The 14915-nt window shown below is 41.8% G+C and overlaps 1 protein-coding gene across 9 annotated transcripts; it reads right to left on the bottom strand.

Moving 5' to 3' along the window:
• Positions 1-4111: 4111 nt before the first annotated feature.
• On the bottom strand, positions 4112-13439 carry LOC109784510 (uncharacterized). 9 transcript variants are annotated; one of them, XM_073498536.1, is made up of 7 exons: positions 13209-13314; positions 12237-13133; positions 10398-11576; positions 5148-7926; positions 4928-4996; positions 4610-4853; positions 4112-4482 (listed from the first exon to the last, which is right to left on the bottom strand). In XM_073498536.1, the coding sequence occupies exons 2-4, from the start codon at positions 12567-12569 to the stop codon at positions 5386-5388; spliced, it is 4053 nt and encodes a 1350-aa protein (XP_073354637.1). In that variant the 5' UTR covers positions 12570-13133; positions 13209-13314; the 3' UTR covers positions 4112-4482; positions 4610-4853; positions 4928-4996; positions 5148-5385. The 9 variants fall into 9 exon arrangements, with proteins under 9 accessions (XP_073354637.1, XP_020198731.1, XP_073354638.1 ...); XM_020343142.4 differs by having other exon boundaries at positions 12237-13114; positions 13209-13313; XM_073498537.1 differs by having other exon boundaries at positions 12237-12616; positions 13209-13297.
• Positions 13440-14915: the final 1476 nt, after the last annotated feature.

Genomic DNA, 14915 nt, shown 5'->3' with positions numbered 1-14915 from the left:
AGGAATATTAATTTGTAATTTTTTCGATGTTATCGCTTGTCTTCGTGAGGTATAACGCTAATGCATGTGCTCCGTGAGTGTTCATTAGGCTGGTTGTAATGGTAGTATCATAGCTAGTATCATGCATGTCAACTAGGCAATTTTAATGATGTATCATAGAATTAAATGAAGAAAGAGAGTGTTAAGTATCATATAATGATACCCTATTATAATAAATGTTATACTACTATGTGTCATGCATGGCAATAAATAAAGTACTGCATGATACTACTATATGATATAATGCATTAGGGAGATAGTATCATACACTAGTATAATATGCATGATACTGATATACTCCCTCCGTTCCTAAATATTTGTCTTTCTACAGATTTCAAATGGATTACCACATACAGATGTATATAGACATATTTTAGAGTGTAGATTCGCTCATTTTGCTCTGTATGTAGTCACTTGTTGAAATCTCTAGAAACACAAATATTTAGGAATGGAGGGAGTATGATCATTAGGTCTGCATCATTAAAAGTAGAGACTCATTGATTTTATGTCGTTGCAGTCAATAAAGCGAATCAAAATTTTGATCAATAGTGCACAACCTTATTGAATAAAAATAAGGGTCTGGGAAGCTTCACAGACTTTTCTGGTTTATGCAAGCTAACCTAGATGTACGAAAACTAAACTCATTGGTTGCTCCAGAGTCCTTGTATTTTCTTGTCGATACCACACAACATTTGCAGGACACCTAAGCTTTCCGTCAATCCCATAGGCATGGCAGTGGCCTATCACATTGGCTTTTTAGGAGGTTTTGCGTAGAAAAGCATGAGCTCTGTCTCTGCTAGTCTTTGTGTAAACTAGGTATCATCTCGGCCACTTGGAATGTTTAGGGGCGATAACCAAATTCAATAATGATGCCTTTGAACCCTAGGTTGTCTGGATCCAATCTAGGAAAACCCGTATGGTTCTTGGAATCTGAATTTACAAATTCTTAGTACATCTTATCTCTTAAGCCTGCGTCGTGACCAAGCGTTGATCCATGTGCAATTCACGTGGATTCGCAAGTGTTCTTTAGGCATGCGGCATAAAAAGGAGAGACTTGACTAAATGTATAGGTCACTTCGGCCAATCGACATTTTGACCAATATTGTAGTACAGTAAAGCTTGCCGCACTGACAGTGTTCACATGCTTTTCTGGTCTGCAGAGATAGCTCGATCCGTCCTTGGAGTTGCGCCTCCCGTTCAAACCAAAAGAAGAACGTATCATGCTGCCTGCAACTAATCAACATGGTGGACAGCTATATTGGCTTAAACACAGGGATCAACAAAAGGAAAGCAAAGGAATAATACCACCATTTTGCAGGCCTAACATAATTGCGGTGATACAAAAAGGACTTAGTAGTTGAAAAGTTAAACTGCTATCTCTGGGTGGAAGGACATGCATGGTACTATATATGACTTCCTTCATCTAGTTGCTGAAAGGAGTATTACATACTGATAAAAAGTAAAACTGCTATCTTTGGGTGGAAGAACATGATTAGAAGGATTACTTCCGATCAAGATTTTTTTTGGCAAAGAGATAGCGAGAGAAAGAAATATCGGTTGGCTACATGCAGTGTGGTTTGCCGTTCCGAGGACCAAGACAGGTTGGGCATTCATGACCTTGAGGTTAAGAATAGGGCCCTCCTCGGTAAATGGTTGTTCAAGTTATTGAAAATGGTGTATAGCAAATCCTCCTAAGGAGAAAATATGTGGGTTCAAAGGCGGTCCAAAGTATACTGGAAGCCCGGGGACTCTCACTTTTGGGCGATACTAATGGCAACGAAGAAACATTTCTTCCACTATGGTTCCTTCTTGATTAAGGATGGCTCAAAAATTAGATTCTAGAAGGATAAGTGTCTAGGTAATGCTACACTCTTGGAATATTATCCAGCTTTATACAATATTGTGCGTCACAAGGGTGTTACTATCGCCAAGGTTTTGGAATCATTTCCGCCAAATATAAGGTTCAGAAAGGATTTAATTGGACCTAGATCCAATCGTGGAACATACTACTCCAGCGGTTAACCACAGTACAGTTGTCACAAGGGTCCGATGTATTTCATTGGAACCTACATGGGAATGGGAAATTCTGAGTGGAGTCTATGTATAGAGCTTTGATCCAGTCTGACGTGCTAGTTGATAATAACAAGAAAATCTGGAAGATGAAGATACCTCTTAAGAATAAAATATTTGCATGGTATTTTCGTCGCGGAATCATTCTTACTAAAGATAACGTAGTAAGACGAATTGGCATGGAAGTATTAATGTGTCCCGCATGATGAGACAATAAAACATTTGTCCAATGTAAATTGGCTCGTTTTATATGGCCAGTCATCCAGGTAGCTAATCGCTTATATCCTCCTTGTAGTATCATTAATATACTGAGCAACTAGTTACATGGGATTTATCATAGGTTTAGAACTCTTCCCAGGGTGGGAGCGCATGCCGTTATTTGGTTGCTTTGGCTATGTAAAAATGAATAAGGTTTTTAACGATAAAACTACTTCTCTTATGTAGGTTATCTATAGATGTACCGACACTCTTCGTTTATGGTCCTCTATACAACGCTTGGATAATCTAGACCTATTTACGGAGGTGTGTACACGATTGAAGGCTACGGTTAGGGATACTTTTACCCAACATGGGTGGTAGCATGATCTTAGGATCCCCCCTCGCCCTCTGCTTTAGGGGTTATACGGACTGTACATGTTTCTTTGTATTTTACCATTTTATTTTTCGTTTGCGTCAGAGGACATTGTTTGGCTCTCTGCATCTTAGTTATGCTGAGACAGGATGTAATGCTTAAATCTGTTAAGTAATAAAGTACCCCTTTTCAAAAAAGAACTCTATATTAATCAATAAAGTGGAGAGTATTTAGCTTAAAAAACTAATATATTATCTATATATATATATTATTTAACAATAAAAAAGTTCGCATGCATTGAAAACTAAAATATTCATGTACTTATAAAAACTGTTCTCACATTTTGGAAATGTTCGTGTATTTTTTAAAGTATTTGCATGTATAAAAAATGTTCATCGTGCATTAAAATAAATTCAATATGATTTTAAAAAATGTTCACCACGTCATTTTGTACTGAAAAAAGTTCAACATTATTTGGAAAAAGTTCATGGTGTATAAAAATGAAGAATATGTATCTGTAAAATGTTCAACGTGTATTTGGAAAATGTTTCCTGTGTGTTTGGGAAAAGTACATATTTATGAAGAAAAATCACTACATTTAAATTTATTTTAAATTTCATTAAAAAAAGAATGCAAAGTAAAACAAAAAAAATAAACCTAAAAAGGGAAAGAATAAAAGATACAAATAAATGAAATCATAAGGAGTAAAAGAAAATAATAATAGGGAAAAAAGAGATAAACAAGAAAAGGAAAAAGAATCAACAAAAAACTAGAAAAGCAGGAAACAAGGATAAAGATAAAGATAAAAATAAAAATAAAAGGAAAATCATACAAAAACCAGGTTCCAAATAATACAGTGGGAAACCAAGAAACAAAGATAAAGAAAAAAAATAGAAAGAAAAAAGAAAATCAGACAAAAACCAGGTTGCAAATAATACAGTGGAAAACTAATATTCTGAAGAAATCACAGGAAACCAGCTGTAACCTAAGGAATGTATCAACCAGGTTGCAATATTTTTTGTCAAAAACAAGTAATCATACAAGAACACACTGAGATTTATCTCGGACCAAAAAAGAAACTAACACTTAATGGAATACGACATAAGGCTCAAGCAGTTCCAATATTATTCCATAAAAAACACTACCATCTGAGAGAATAAGCATACAAGATGGTAAAAACAGAAGTGCACCGTATGTTGGGGAAATATAATTCCATTGTTTTGTTGGCTCAACTACAGGAAGAAAAGCAGGTAAACTAACCTAGTTGGCCCAAATACATCAATAAATAAATAACAAAAGGAGGATTTAACCAAAAACAATGACTTGTACAGTTGTACCTAGGAACGCATTACTGCCGCCACCATTTATAAGCATCAAAAGAAAATACTCCAGGAAACAAGGGAAGGGCTCTCTCAAGAAAATCGGAAGACAGAATCTAAATCATCATCTTCATTTGTATATGGAAGTTGCAGCCAGTAATGGATCGATAACAACAGAAACATGCCATGGCATGGCAGCAGCATGATCAGCACGCATGCACTGGGATTGATTCTAAATGAGCCATCGAGAACCTTATAAACGACTATACAAAACCTTATAAGCGACTATATACAAAACCTTATAATTAAATGGTCATCTGCTCACAATCCAGCATGGCAAAAATAGACAACAAGGGACGGCCGTTGGAGAGTAACTTGTGTTGTCTTTCCATTCACTGGGCACATTGATCATGTCCTGAAGCAACTGACCAGGCACACTCGGTACCTAGTGATTTGCACAGGCAGGCCCAAGATGTATGCTATCTGGAGAGAGTAACCACATTAGCAAGTATAGAAGTAAAAGTAGTAACTCGATAGATAAATTGCATACATGAATGAATGAAGCATTGCCACAAAAAAAAAATCGCTCTGTTGAAATTAGTAATCTTACATGGTTCCTCTCCTCGAGGCCCTGGAGTCACGTTCAATTCCTTTCTAACTCACAACGGTAACAGTAGTAGTACAACATTAGTCAGTCAGCTACTGGAGAGCTCCTCCGTCATCAAAATACGCTCCTTGAGAATCCCAGCGAGAACTTGGTCTCAAAGAAACTGCTCCTTGGAATTGCCCACTTCCTTGAGCTCTGCCTCATGCTCTTTTTGCAAGGTTCAGCAACCCGGAACAGCGATGTAAGCCTGCACGCATAATTGACAAATAATAGTCACGTGGATGTCAGCTGGATGTTATAGCACGATGAAAATTGACTTACCTAAAGAGAAGAAAACCAATAAGAAGTTGCATTCCAGTGACGCATAGTTGTTTGATGCAGGTTCAATTTCTAAAAGTTGACAAGATTAGCTACAACTTATACTGCATCTTATAAGATAACAACTGCAGTATATATGCTTCTGCCCTTGAACTGTACAGAAAGAAACAAAAATTCTAATGCATGGTATTTGGGCACAATACGCTTGCAACACACTGCATACCTTCTCTGCAGCAGGGATAGAACACCGGGAGCAAAAATGGAGAGGTGGGCGGCAACAATGGCCTCAGAGAAGATGCTGAGGAAGCCGGGGTCGTCGGTGCCCACCTCCACCTCCAAAGGGCAGAGGGCGTCCGGCGTCGAGATGGAACTACCCAGCTGTAATATCCCAGTTCCTCTCCTGCACTTGGCCAAGGGTTCCCCAGTTCTGCATAAGAGACCAACAATTTTGTACAAACAGCTCAGTTGAATTCGACTTTGGAGATGTGACAAATCTTGTGGGCATCCTCCCCTTGGCACCTCGCAATTAGACTCGGACATCGAACAATTCTAAGTAGCTTCAAAGCAGAGAGATTCTGTATGCTTTCAGGCAAACATGTCAGGCTGGGACAATCTCTGATGAAAAGTTCTTCTAGAGAAGTCAACTGTCCCAACCATTCCGGTAATATCTCCCGGCCTTTGCACTCTAGCAACCTCAGTTTTCTAAGAGCGGTGAGATTCTTCATGCTTTCGGGCAAAGATGTCAGCTTAGGGCAATTGTGGATGTGAAAGAGCTGTAGAGAACCGAGCTGACCCAACCATACCGGGAGTGTCTCCAGGTCATTCAACGACACCAACCATAGTCCAGTGAGAGAAGTGAAGCATCGCATGACCTCTGGCAAAGTCCTCAAGCCACTGATGGAGTATACATAAAAATTCTCCAGGGTGGTAAAGTGTTGAAAACTATCCCACCTGTCTTGAGAGAAACTACAGCTCTTCAGAACGATCTCAGAAGGATGAATATAAGAGGAGAGGTTTCCAAATCCTCGCTCTGGCAAAACTGTGTCGCTGTTGCTCAAACCCCAATTCATACTTCTTGGGGGATATGGTAGGAACTTCAACTTTGGACAGTCCACTACAAACAAAAAATGCAAATTGGGGATTAGGAACTCTTTGTTTTCTTCACTTGTCTTTGTTGTCCACCATTCCACCAAATTCTTCATCAACTTCAGCGTCAATACTCTTAGTTTCATACAAGGTCTACCCTCTCCATAGAATTCCTTACCGATTTTCCTAATATTGGGAATGTTTTTCAGACACAACATTCTTAAATTTGGCAGTGCCCCGAATGGAGGAAGAGAATCACATGCTTCCAAACCATTAAGAGTCAGTTCGCTGAGAAAGGGGAGATAGGACGAGATGTGAAACATCCAGTTAGGGAAATCCTTGCTGCTATACCCAAGTAGCTGAAAGTGTTCAAGAGTCCGAGGAGGTACGAGCCTGTCCAGCACTGATTTACCTTCTTGGTTTTCCCAGAGAAGTTTAAGCAATCGAATATCCGATTTATCACGCAGTCTGACTCTGTCTGCATCTTCTGGATGCCTGACATTTTGAAGCCCTGCAAGTATCAGCTCTGAACAAGTCAATCCCACAAGGTCCACTATACTGCTGCATCCTCTGCTCCCTATCTCATGTATGTCATGCCTTACTGTGCCCACGAGATTTAGACGCTTTTGAATGGCTGGAATCTTCTCAAGCAGCTTAGAAGTTGCAGTATCAATCACAAACTGGGTGAGACTGGTCATGTCACCAATGCTATCAGGGCAGTCATACATATATAGAAGGCCATTCATGTGCAGTATTTGAAGCTTAAGGTTACCAAATGAGGAGGGGAGCTCACTGAGCCTCAGACAGTATGACAAATAGAGACACCTCAGCTTAAACAACTTGCATACTGACTCAGGCAATCGTCGGAGTTTAGGACAACTTGTTAGGTTCAAATACTGAAGCTCGACGAGGTCACCAAAACAGTCAGGGAGTTTTTCAAGGTTATGACAATCTGAAAGATCTAGGTACTTCAAATGATTAAGTTGGCAAAATGACCCTGGCAGCATTAAAACCTTGTAGCAACCAGAGAGGTTCAAGAACTCAAGTTTCTGAAGGTGGCCAAAATCAATTGGCAGGTTTTCTAGCTCATGGCAACTCAATAGGTTCAGATGCTCTAAACATGGAAGGCTTATATTGTCAGGTAGTTTGGTGAGCTTTGAACAACTTGACAAGTTTAAGAAGGAGAGTTTAGGAAGGCTACCAAATTTATCAGGGAGCTTTTGAAGAGCACAACAATCTGACATGTTTAGGTGGTGTAAGCATGTAAGCTCACAGATTGATTCAGGCAACTCTTGGAGTATAAAACATCCGGATAGATTGAGAAAAAAGAGTTGAGAGAGCTCCCCTAGTGATGCTGGCAGCTTACTGAGCCTGCTACTGCCAGATAGGTCCAAATAGCAAAGTTTGCCGAGGCGACAAATACTGTCAGGTAAGGTTTCAAGCAAGGAATTTGATAGAATAAGAGTTTCCATGTTTTGTAGTGTATGAAAATTCTTAGGAAGTGATGCTATTGGCAAGCCTGTGGCATCAAGATACCGAATTAGCTTCAATTGACTAATGGAAGATGGCAGCACCACGCTACTTGGAGCTGATTGGCCTTTAGCTGAATGTCCACTTAGGTCCAAGACACGTATGTACTTGCACCGAGAAAATGCCTTTTTCGGGAGTTGCATCCCCCCAAAATCCCTAAAGTGGAGGGATCTAAGTTTGCCTGGAATATATTTGAAAACCTTAGGATCATTCTTCAAGTTGGTTAACTGTGCATGCCGGTAGTAATGAGGTCTGTTCCAGCTTGTGCTTTTGGTAGCATCGAGCTTAATGAAGTCATCAACAACAATTCTTGACACAAGATCATGCACCAAATCATGCATGACGAGTTCTGGAGGAGTTTTGAAATGCAATGCACTTGGACTAACCTGCAGAGGTAACTACTATCAATATAGTATCGTAAGGAGAAACATAAAACAGCGACAATATAGCAAAGTAAGAACATAAAATTGAAACTTCCTGAAACTCTGTGGAGCCTTTTACCAAGAACTTTCCTACACAAAGTTTTAACTACAAACTATGGATTTTCATATAAAAATATGAAGTTTGGCTAACTAACAGAGCAAGTAGAGCATATTTTGCATACAAGGAATGGTAGTACATACATATCTCTGTAGATATGTTTTTGTAAATTGTTTGAATTTCTTTGGATGTCAAGATTGACTTGTTTACTAACAAGTTCAATAAGTTTCAACTAATTTGAAACTATACATAGCTTGCTTACTAACTAGAAATTATGAATATGACTGATTATTAAAGGAACCGCTCCTATGCCGCTCCCTGAGTGGCACTGGAGTGCCGAACTCTAGCCGCCGCCAGTTCCTCCACATCGGTGGTGGCCCCTGCCCCAAAGTTGGTTGAGGGGGGGGGGGGGGGGGGGGGAGTGCTCACATTCATACTGCTCAGGGTGGAGGAAACGGAAGGCAAACATTACTCTTAGCTAGGGCTAGTGTGGTATCTTCTTCGGGAGATGGCACTCATGGCTTGGGGTCTGACAGAGTGGAATGCTCCCTTCGTCCCAATTTACATGGTGACCTTGCATTTCGTGATTGAAAATTGACCATCAATTTGAAAAATAATATGTGAGTCACATGTCATACAAATTGTACCACTGGAAACATTTGGAGTATGAATTGAATGATAATTTTTGTGACATATAACTCATGTTTTTATCGACCAAATTGAAGGTCAAAGTTGAACCTTGAAATATGTGGACACCGTGTAAATAGGGAAGGAAGAACTACAATAATTTTGAATAGTGCTACCATATGCACTTGGCCCATGGTTATGTCTTATCTGAGCCAGATTCACGTGAACCACATAAAGGAATATGAGTCATCTCTCGTCATTTATTCCTGTCAACTGTCTCTCTCAATACCATTGCCGGGAGGGGCCTGGCATGTGTGACCACCTTTGCAACCCTAAGGGACTAAACCTAAATCCCTCTCCCGAAGCCTAGCCTCCTTTGGTCCCTCATCCCCTCATAGCTGCCCGGTGCCACCCTCTCTCTTCCCCATATTGACCACATGACCCGTCGCCGCCGCCAATTGCCACTTCACCAGCAGCCGTTTGCTAGCCCGATCCTGCTGGCCCGCCCTATAGCTCTCCTGTTCGGCTATTCCCCATGGTCGCTCGCTGCCCCGCTCCTCCAGGCCGTGCACACTAAAACGCTGGCACGCTCCCGACCTCACCTCTGGTTGGTACTAGTAGTCATTGGTCACAACACCTCCCTGTGTCGTGGCGCCTTTCCAAACTCTCCGTCATCCAGTGACCATGCAACCACCATCGTACAATGTTGTTGCATCAACAACTCAGACAGGGCAGGAATCCTCTGCGGGTATCGGGGACGAGGAAAAGCTTGCCCTGTGAGTGGGGATAGGGACGAGTAGTGGGGGAGGGCGAGGAATACACGACAATACCTGGTCGGGTTTCTCACTGTTAGTTTGAACTCAATTAAATTTAATGAGTTTGTCGCCATTCCCAAGATCACTGTAGTCATGGTCCATGGAATCACAATAATGATGTGGGCTGCCTAGAGGACAACCCAGAAGATTCTAGACTACCGGAGGGCCATGGGCAGAGTGTAAGGATTAGTGCTCATGGTCACGCTCACAAACACCACCGAGTGCGCTTGCACTGTAATTTCTTTGTTTCTATTACCAGCTTGTGAACTTTTATGTCGATCCAGGTTTGTTCCCGCAAAACTATTGTGTTGTAATGTTAACCTGGTAGCTCTAGCAAATGACATCTTGTAGTTTGATACTCCACTAAGTTAAGATAGCGTTCGAAAGCCTTATTTCTAAACTTATTAAATTAATATACATGTAGGGGGGATGTATCTTCCATTGCAAAAAAAGTGGCGGGTTGCCAAAGTAATGCCACAAATTCTCACTAGAGAAGAATAGTACCATCCACATAATTTGGTGGACTCTAACTAGGATTGAATCACCATCATATATATGTTCTAATTTTGTGGCACACAATCGAGACATTAAATCCAGGAATCGAAGGATAAGAAAGAATCTAAAACTAAAAAAATATAAAAGGACAAGTAAGAATCTAAAATTAAAAATATATAAACCCAACGTAGTCAAAATAAATGACCTAGTAAAGTATAAAAATGAAGTTATCAATGCTAATAACAAATGAAAAATTTGGAGATGGATATATGAAATCATTAACATAAATGAAAAGTCAAAGTGTAGGGACTAATCTAAACCATACCAGAGTACAATTTATGAAAGCGTGTTCTTGTCTATAAATAGAGTAAAACAACATAATGGTAAAAATGAACCAGCCATACAACGGTACAAGAGAAATGGTGTCTATAGGTACTAACCGAAGCGGATCCTGGAATCCGAAGAAAGGACATCCCCAAAAGGTAGTTGATGCACCTTTGACCATCATGCCTTGAATTAATGTATCCAAGTGCATTCCATTGCCGGATTAGACGATTGCTGTCCATGACAAAGCCCTTGGAGAAGGCTGCCAAGTACGTGAAACACATTTTGAATTCTTTCTTCATGCAGTAATAGCTCAGCATTAGACTCTCTAATGTTTCCTGCTGATGTTCTTCTTGAAAATCCAAAACAACCTTGGTGTCTCTTATATGTTCCCATGCCCCCACGGTCCTCAGCTCTGACATTACTTGCCCAAGAGCATTTGCCACGAGCGGTAATCCTCCACACTTGGCTGCAATCTGCTTTCCAATTTTTTCAAAGCCAGTATGGTCATCATCAGGCCCAAATGCCCTTTGCTTCATTAATTCCCAACAGTCACCAGGTTCTAAAACATCCAACTCTATTATTTCAGACTCAGGAACTGGGCAAATTTTCCTCTCATTGGCAAGAAAACCAGTGCGCAATTGTTGCACTATGCGTAGGTTTCGGGTAGTTACTATAACACAGCTGCCCTTTCGGCCATGCTGTAACATCTCCTTGAGCCTTTCAAGCTTATTTCCATCTTCTTCCCAGAGATTATCCAGAACAATCAAGTATCTTCTAGTAGCAAGTTCTTTTTTCAGACGATGAAACTGCAAATCACAGTTGTCAAGGTTGATAGTGTTATCCATCATTCTTTTCAGGATGACACTCCCAATTTTGTGCAAATCAAACTCCATGGACACATTAACCCATATTGAGATGTCAAAGACACTGACCCTCTTGTCTGCAAGAACTGATTCAGCCAATGTTGTCTTGCCTATGCCACCGAGGCCGACAACTGGAATGATGGAGATATCCTGCTGGTTAGCTTCTTCACTTGTGAGTAGCAGGCTGATTATCTTCTCCTTCTCGATACCCCTGCCCACCATTCCAGTTTTCATGCCAGCAGCATTCCAGTTGGCTGCAAGTGTTTCATTGTTTCTGCTCCCTTCTCCCCTTGCTTCCTGCGGCACAAGACTGAGCCTCGTTCTGCCCTCCTTTTCAATTGCGTCTATTTTTTCCATCACCTTCTTCATCTTGTGGGGCATGGTCATTCGCTGCAGGAGTTGATTGTTTCTGGAAAACCATAAGCTGACCTGCAAAGATAAAAGAGTTTAAGTTAATAACTTCAGTCTCTAAGAACATCTTTTTTCGGATTCTCATCTGCCTCGCTGATTGAGAAGGACGCATGTTGGTTACAAAAGAAGGGATATGTAAAGATGGGCTATGGCATAATCAGATAAAAAATGCTACACTTACGGGCAGCACACAGGCAAATTAACTTACGGACTACCTCCTAACCAATCCCTTCGCCCCCCTGATTTACACAAAGACATTTGCTCCAACAACAATAAACGCAGAATGGATTTATTCACACACAAAAAAAGAACGCAGAATAGATCCCTATCTTTTTAGATTAGATGAAGAAGAATAAACATCTCAGATATCCCATTAAATTAGCAGGAAAATACTGAGTAGTCTCTGGAGGCCTCTGCACAGACCGCAGCTCACCGCCGAGACGAATGCCGAAAGATGGCTTCTTCTCCTGAAACCGATACTGTGTTGCCTCGTGCTTGCTGGCCACCGCTGTGGAGGGATTGAGATCTCAGCCGTTCGTTGAGACGACTCGCTCGCTGTTGGTCGTTGGATAATTGCATGGTGCAACCCTAACAGCGAGACAAACCTACAATACGGAAGCCGCAAGAGCGGCGTACGGCCAGCGACGAGGAGAGGGGGAGAGGGGAAAGTAGAGTTACCTTGGGTTGGCTCTTCTTGATGAGCTCGTTGGCTTCCAACTCATCGAACACGTCCTCCACATCATAGGCCACACGCTTAAACTTGGTAAGCCACCGCTCATACACTCTTCCGTCTTCTCGTCCTCCTCGACGCGACCTCTTATCGGCATCACCCAGCACGGCCTCCACATCTTTCATCTTCTCCCCCAACTTGAACACGTCGTCTTTGTACCTCCACTGCAAAGTGACCTCTGACAGGACGTAGCTGCCCAGCTCGCCGCCAAGCTTGCCGCCGAGGTCGCCGACCAGCTTGTCGAGGACCTGCTTCCCCACAGCAGCCGCAATCACGCTCATGGCGATGGCGATGGGAATATTGCTCCTGTGCTGTGCTTGTGAATTCTCTGTGGGGTTAGAATCAGATTAGGCAGGCCTTTGATTGCTGTGTGAGCATTGGGTTCAAAACAAGAGACAAGGAGGCCTTTCTGCTTTGCTTTGCCTTGCCTGGGCATCGAAATTAGGATGCGCGCGATGATGGAACCAAAGTTGCAACAAGCCTCGCTTTTCAAAAAGCATAATGGATGGAGTGAGCATCTTTCTTTTCTTCAGTCCAAAGACATTCTAGAATGTGTGTGCACTGGCCGCTGGCCGGTGCGCGGAAAGCGCAACTGAATATGTAAACTAACTGCCACTTGCCATGCTTGACGAATATACTAATAAATCGTTGTGAGGTGCCCCCCTTCACAATCATGCTTATTGCTTAAAGTAGTTGCCGAACCACTTTATTTCATTTTTTGGTGATGCAGAACATGAAGCGGTTTGCAGAAATTTTAGAGAGCCCTCTGCAAACACTAACAGCAGAACGGGACTGACGAAATAGTTGGGTTTCTGAATTCCTGAAACTGCAATAGCCCAATCTGTCTATGAACGAACATTAACATTGAAAGACATCACTGCTTGAAGTTGCAAGGGGACATATTCAGAACAGATGTGTACCTGTGACACTGAGAAAAGAGAGCAGATGTTGATCCCCAATAAATATGGACCCTTTAAAAGGTCACCTCCTGCTGCAGATGATGAATTTCGTAGCACCCAGTTCCAACTGAAGTAACAGCAGAGGCAAGAGTTTATGAAAGAAAAGAGCACATAATGCATTGATTGTGTGAGCATTGGGTTGAAGAGAGAGACAAGGAATCCCTTTTGCTTTTGTTTGCTTGGGCAGGGCATTCAAATTAAAGTATTGATGATAGATTGGAACCCAAGAGCATAATGAATGGAGTGGGCATCTTTCTTTTCTTCAGTCCAACTCCAAAGACATTCTATCTATGCGTGCCGTGCCTGTCCATGAGATGAGATACATAAAGTGCCACTGAATATGTTAACTGAATGCTTAAAGGAAAGCAGTGCCCCCTTCACAATCAAGATAATTTCTTAAAGCAGTTGTCGAACCATTAATATTTCATTTTCGACGCGGAAGATGAAGCAGGTTGTTGAAATTTAAGAGCGCTCTGCAAACACGAGCAGCAGAATGTGATGACAAATAGTTGGATCTCTTACCTCCTCAGCTGAAAGCCTGAAATGGTAAGAATCAGAACCCAACCCGATCAGTGTATTAACGACGTTAATATCGAAAGACATCGCTGCTTGAAGGCTGACTGAAGGTGCAAGAAGATGTATTGAGAACAGATGCGTAGATGACCATACAAAGAAAGTAAATAACAAATTTACTGCTGATATGATATCCCCGACATATTATATCCCCAATTAACATGCTTGTTCCCGGATCTTATAAAAAGTCACCAATTTAGCTCGTCCTGTTGTTGCAGCTGATGAACTTCGTATTTCGTAGCAGATCCATCCATCCATCCATCTGAAAGAAACAAATCGCAGTTAGAACATGGACATGGAAACTGTAGAACACAGCATACATAAAAAAGGACAGAAGAAGCAGGAAGGCCCCAAAGCTGTCTCCATAGCTTCCTTCCACAGATGAATTGACAGAGGTGGCGCGTGTCGGCCGGGGCACCTCCGCAACATCCGACCCCCGCCGCCCTCATCTCGATGGCATCCGGACCCATTCCGGTGCCACCCGGACTCGACGACCTCTTCCCACACTGGCCCAGGCACCCCGCCGGCGGCTCATCAACCACCCCCACCAGGATACGCCAACACACAGCCCAGATCCAGGCCGCCGCCGCCGCTGCGCAGCAGCTCTGTGCCTCTGTCCGCCGTGTAAGAGTTTTCCTGTTTGTCGAGCGATTCTTTTTTTTTTCCCTCTTCTTTCGAGGAAAAAAATAATGTGACTCATGTAGGAATAAAATCTTTAGATCAGCTCGTCCACGCACGATATTATATATTAAAGTGAACCATAGTAGTTTTGTTCTTGGAAGTGCTTATGAGTATATTTAGCCGCGAGTATTAATTCACCCTTCTTAGAGACTTAGCACAAATGCCCGTGCGTTGCAACGGGAGAAAACACCAGCCCATACGAACCACAGTTGGCTGAGTCAACACTGTGTCATGGGACAACGATCGCTGATGAGAACAAAATAGATGGATCATATGAGGATACATATCGTAACTTTGAGCTCAGGACATGGGGTATGATTCTGAGTCAATTGATCCACATGAACAACATTAGCTTAGAATAATAGCAATATCAGTATATATGAAGTAGTAGCAACAACAATTTAATCAACTAGA

The sequence above is a fragment of the Aegilops tauschii genome, chromosome 5, assembly GCF_002575655.3.
Source record: "Aegilops tauschii subsp. strangulata cultivar AL8/78 chromosome 5, Aet v6.0, whole genome shotgun sequence".
In the NCBI taxonomy this organism is placed as follows: Eukaryota; Viridiplantae; Streptophyta; class Magnoliopsida; order Poales; family Poaceae; genus Aegilops; species Aegilops tauschii.
This window is presented reverse-complemented; position numbering and strand designations above follow the sequence as displayed.

Excerpts from the sequence above, each read along its gene's own strand:
- LOC109784510 (XM_073498538.1), bottom strand. The coding sequence starts at position 12,569 with ATGAGCGTGATTGCGGCTGCTGTGGGGAAGCAGGTCCTCGACAAGCTG. Across the intron at positions 11,577-12,236 it reads TCAAGAAGAGCCAACCCAAG|GTCAGCTTATGGTTTTCCAG; the intron begins GTAACTCTACTT and ends TTATCTTTGCAG. Across the intron at positions 7,927-10,397 it reads GGATTCCAGGATCCGCTTCG|GTTAGTCCAAGTGCATTGCA; the intron begins GTTAGTACCTAT and ends TTACCTCTGCAG.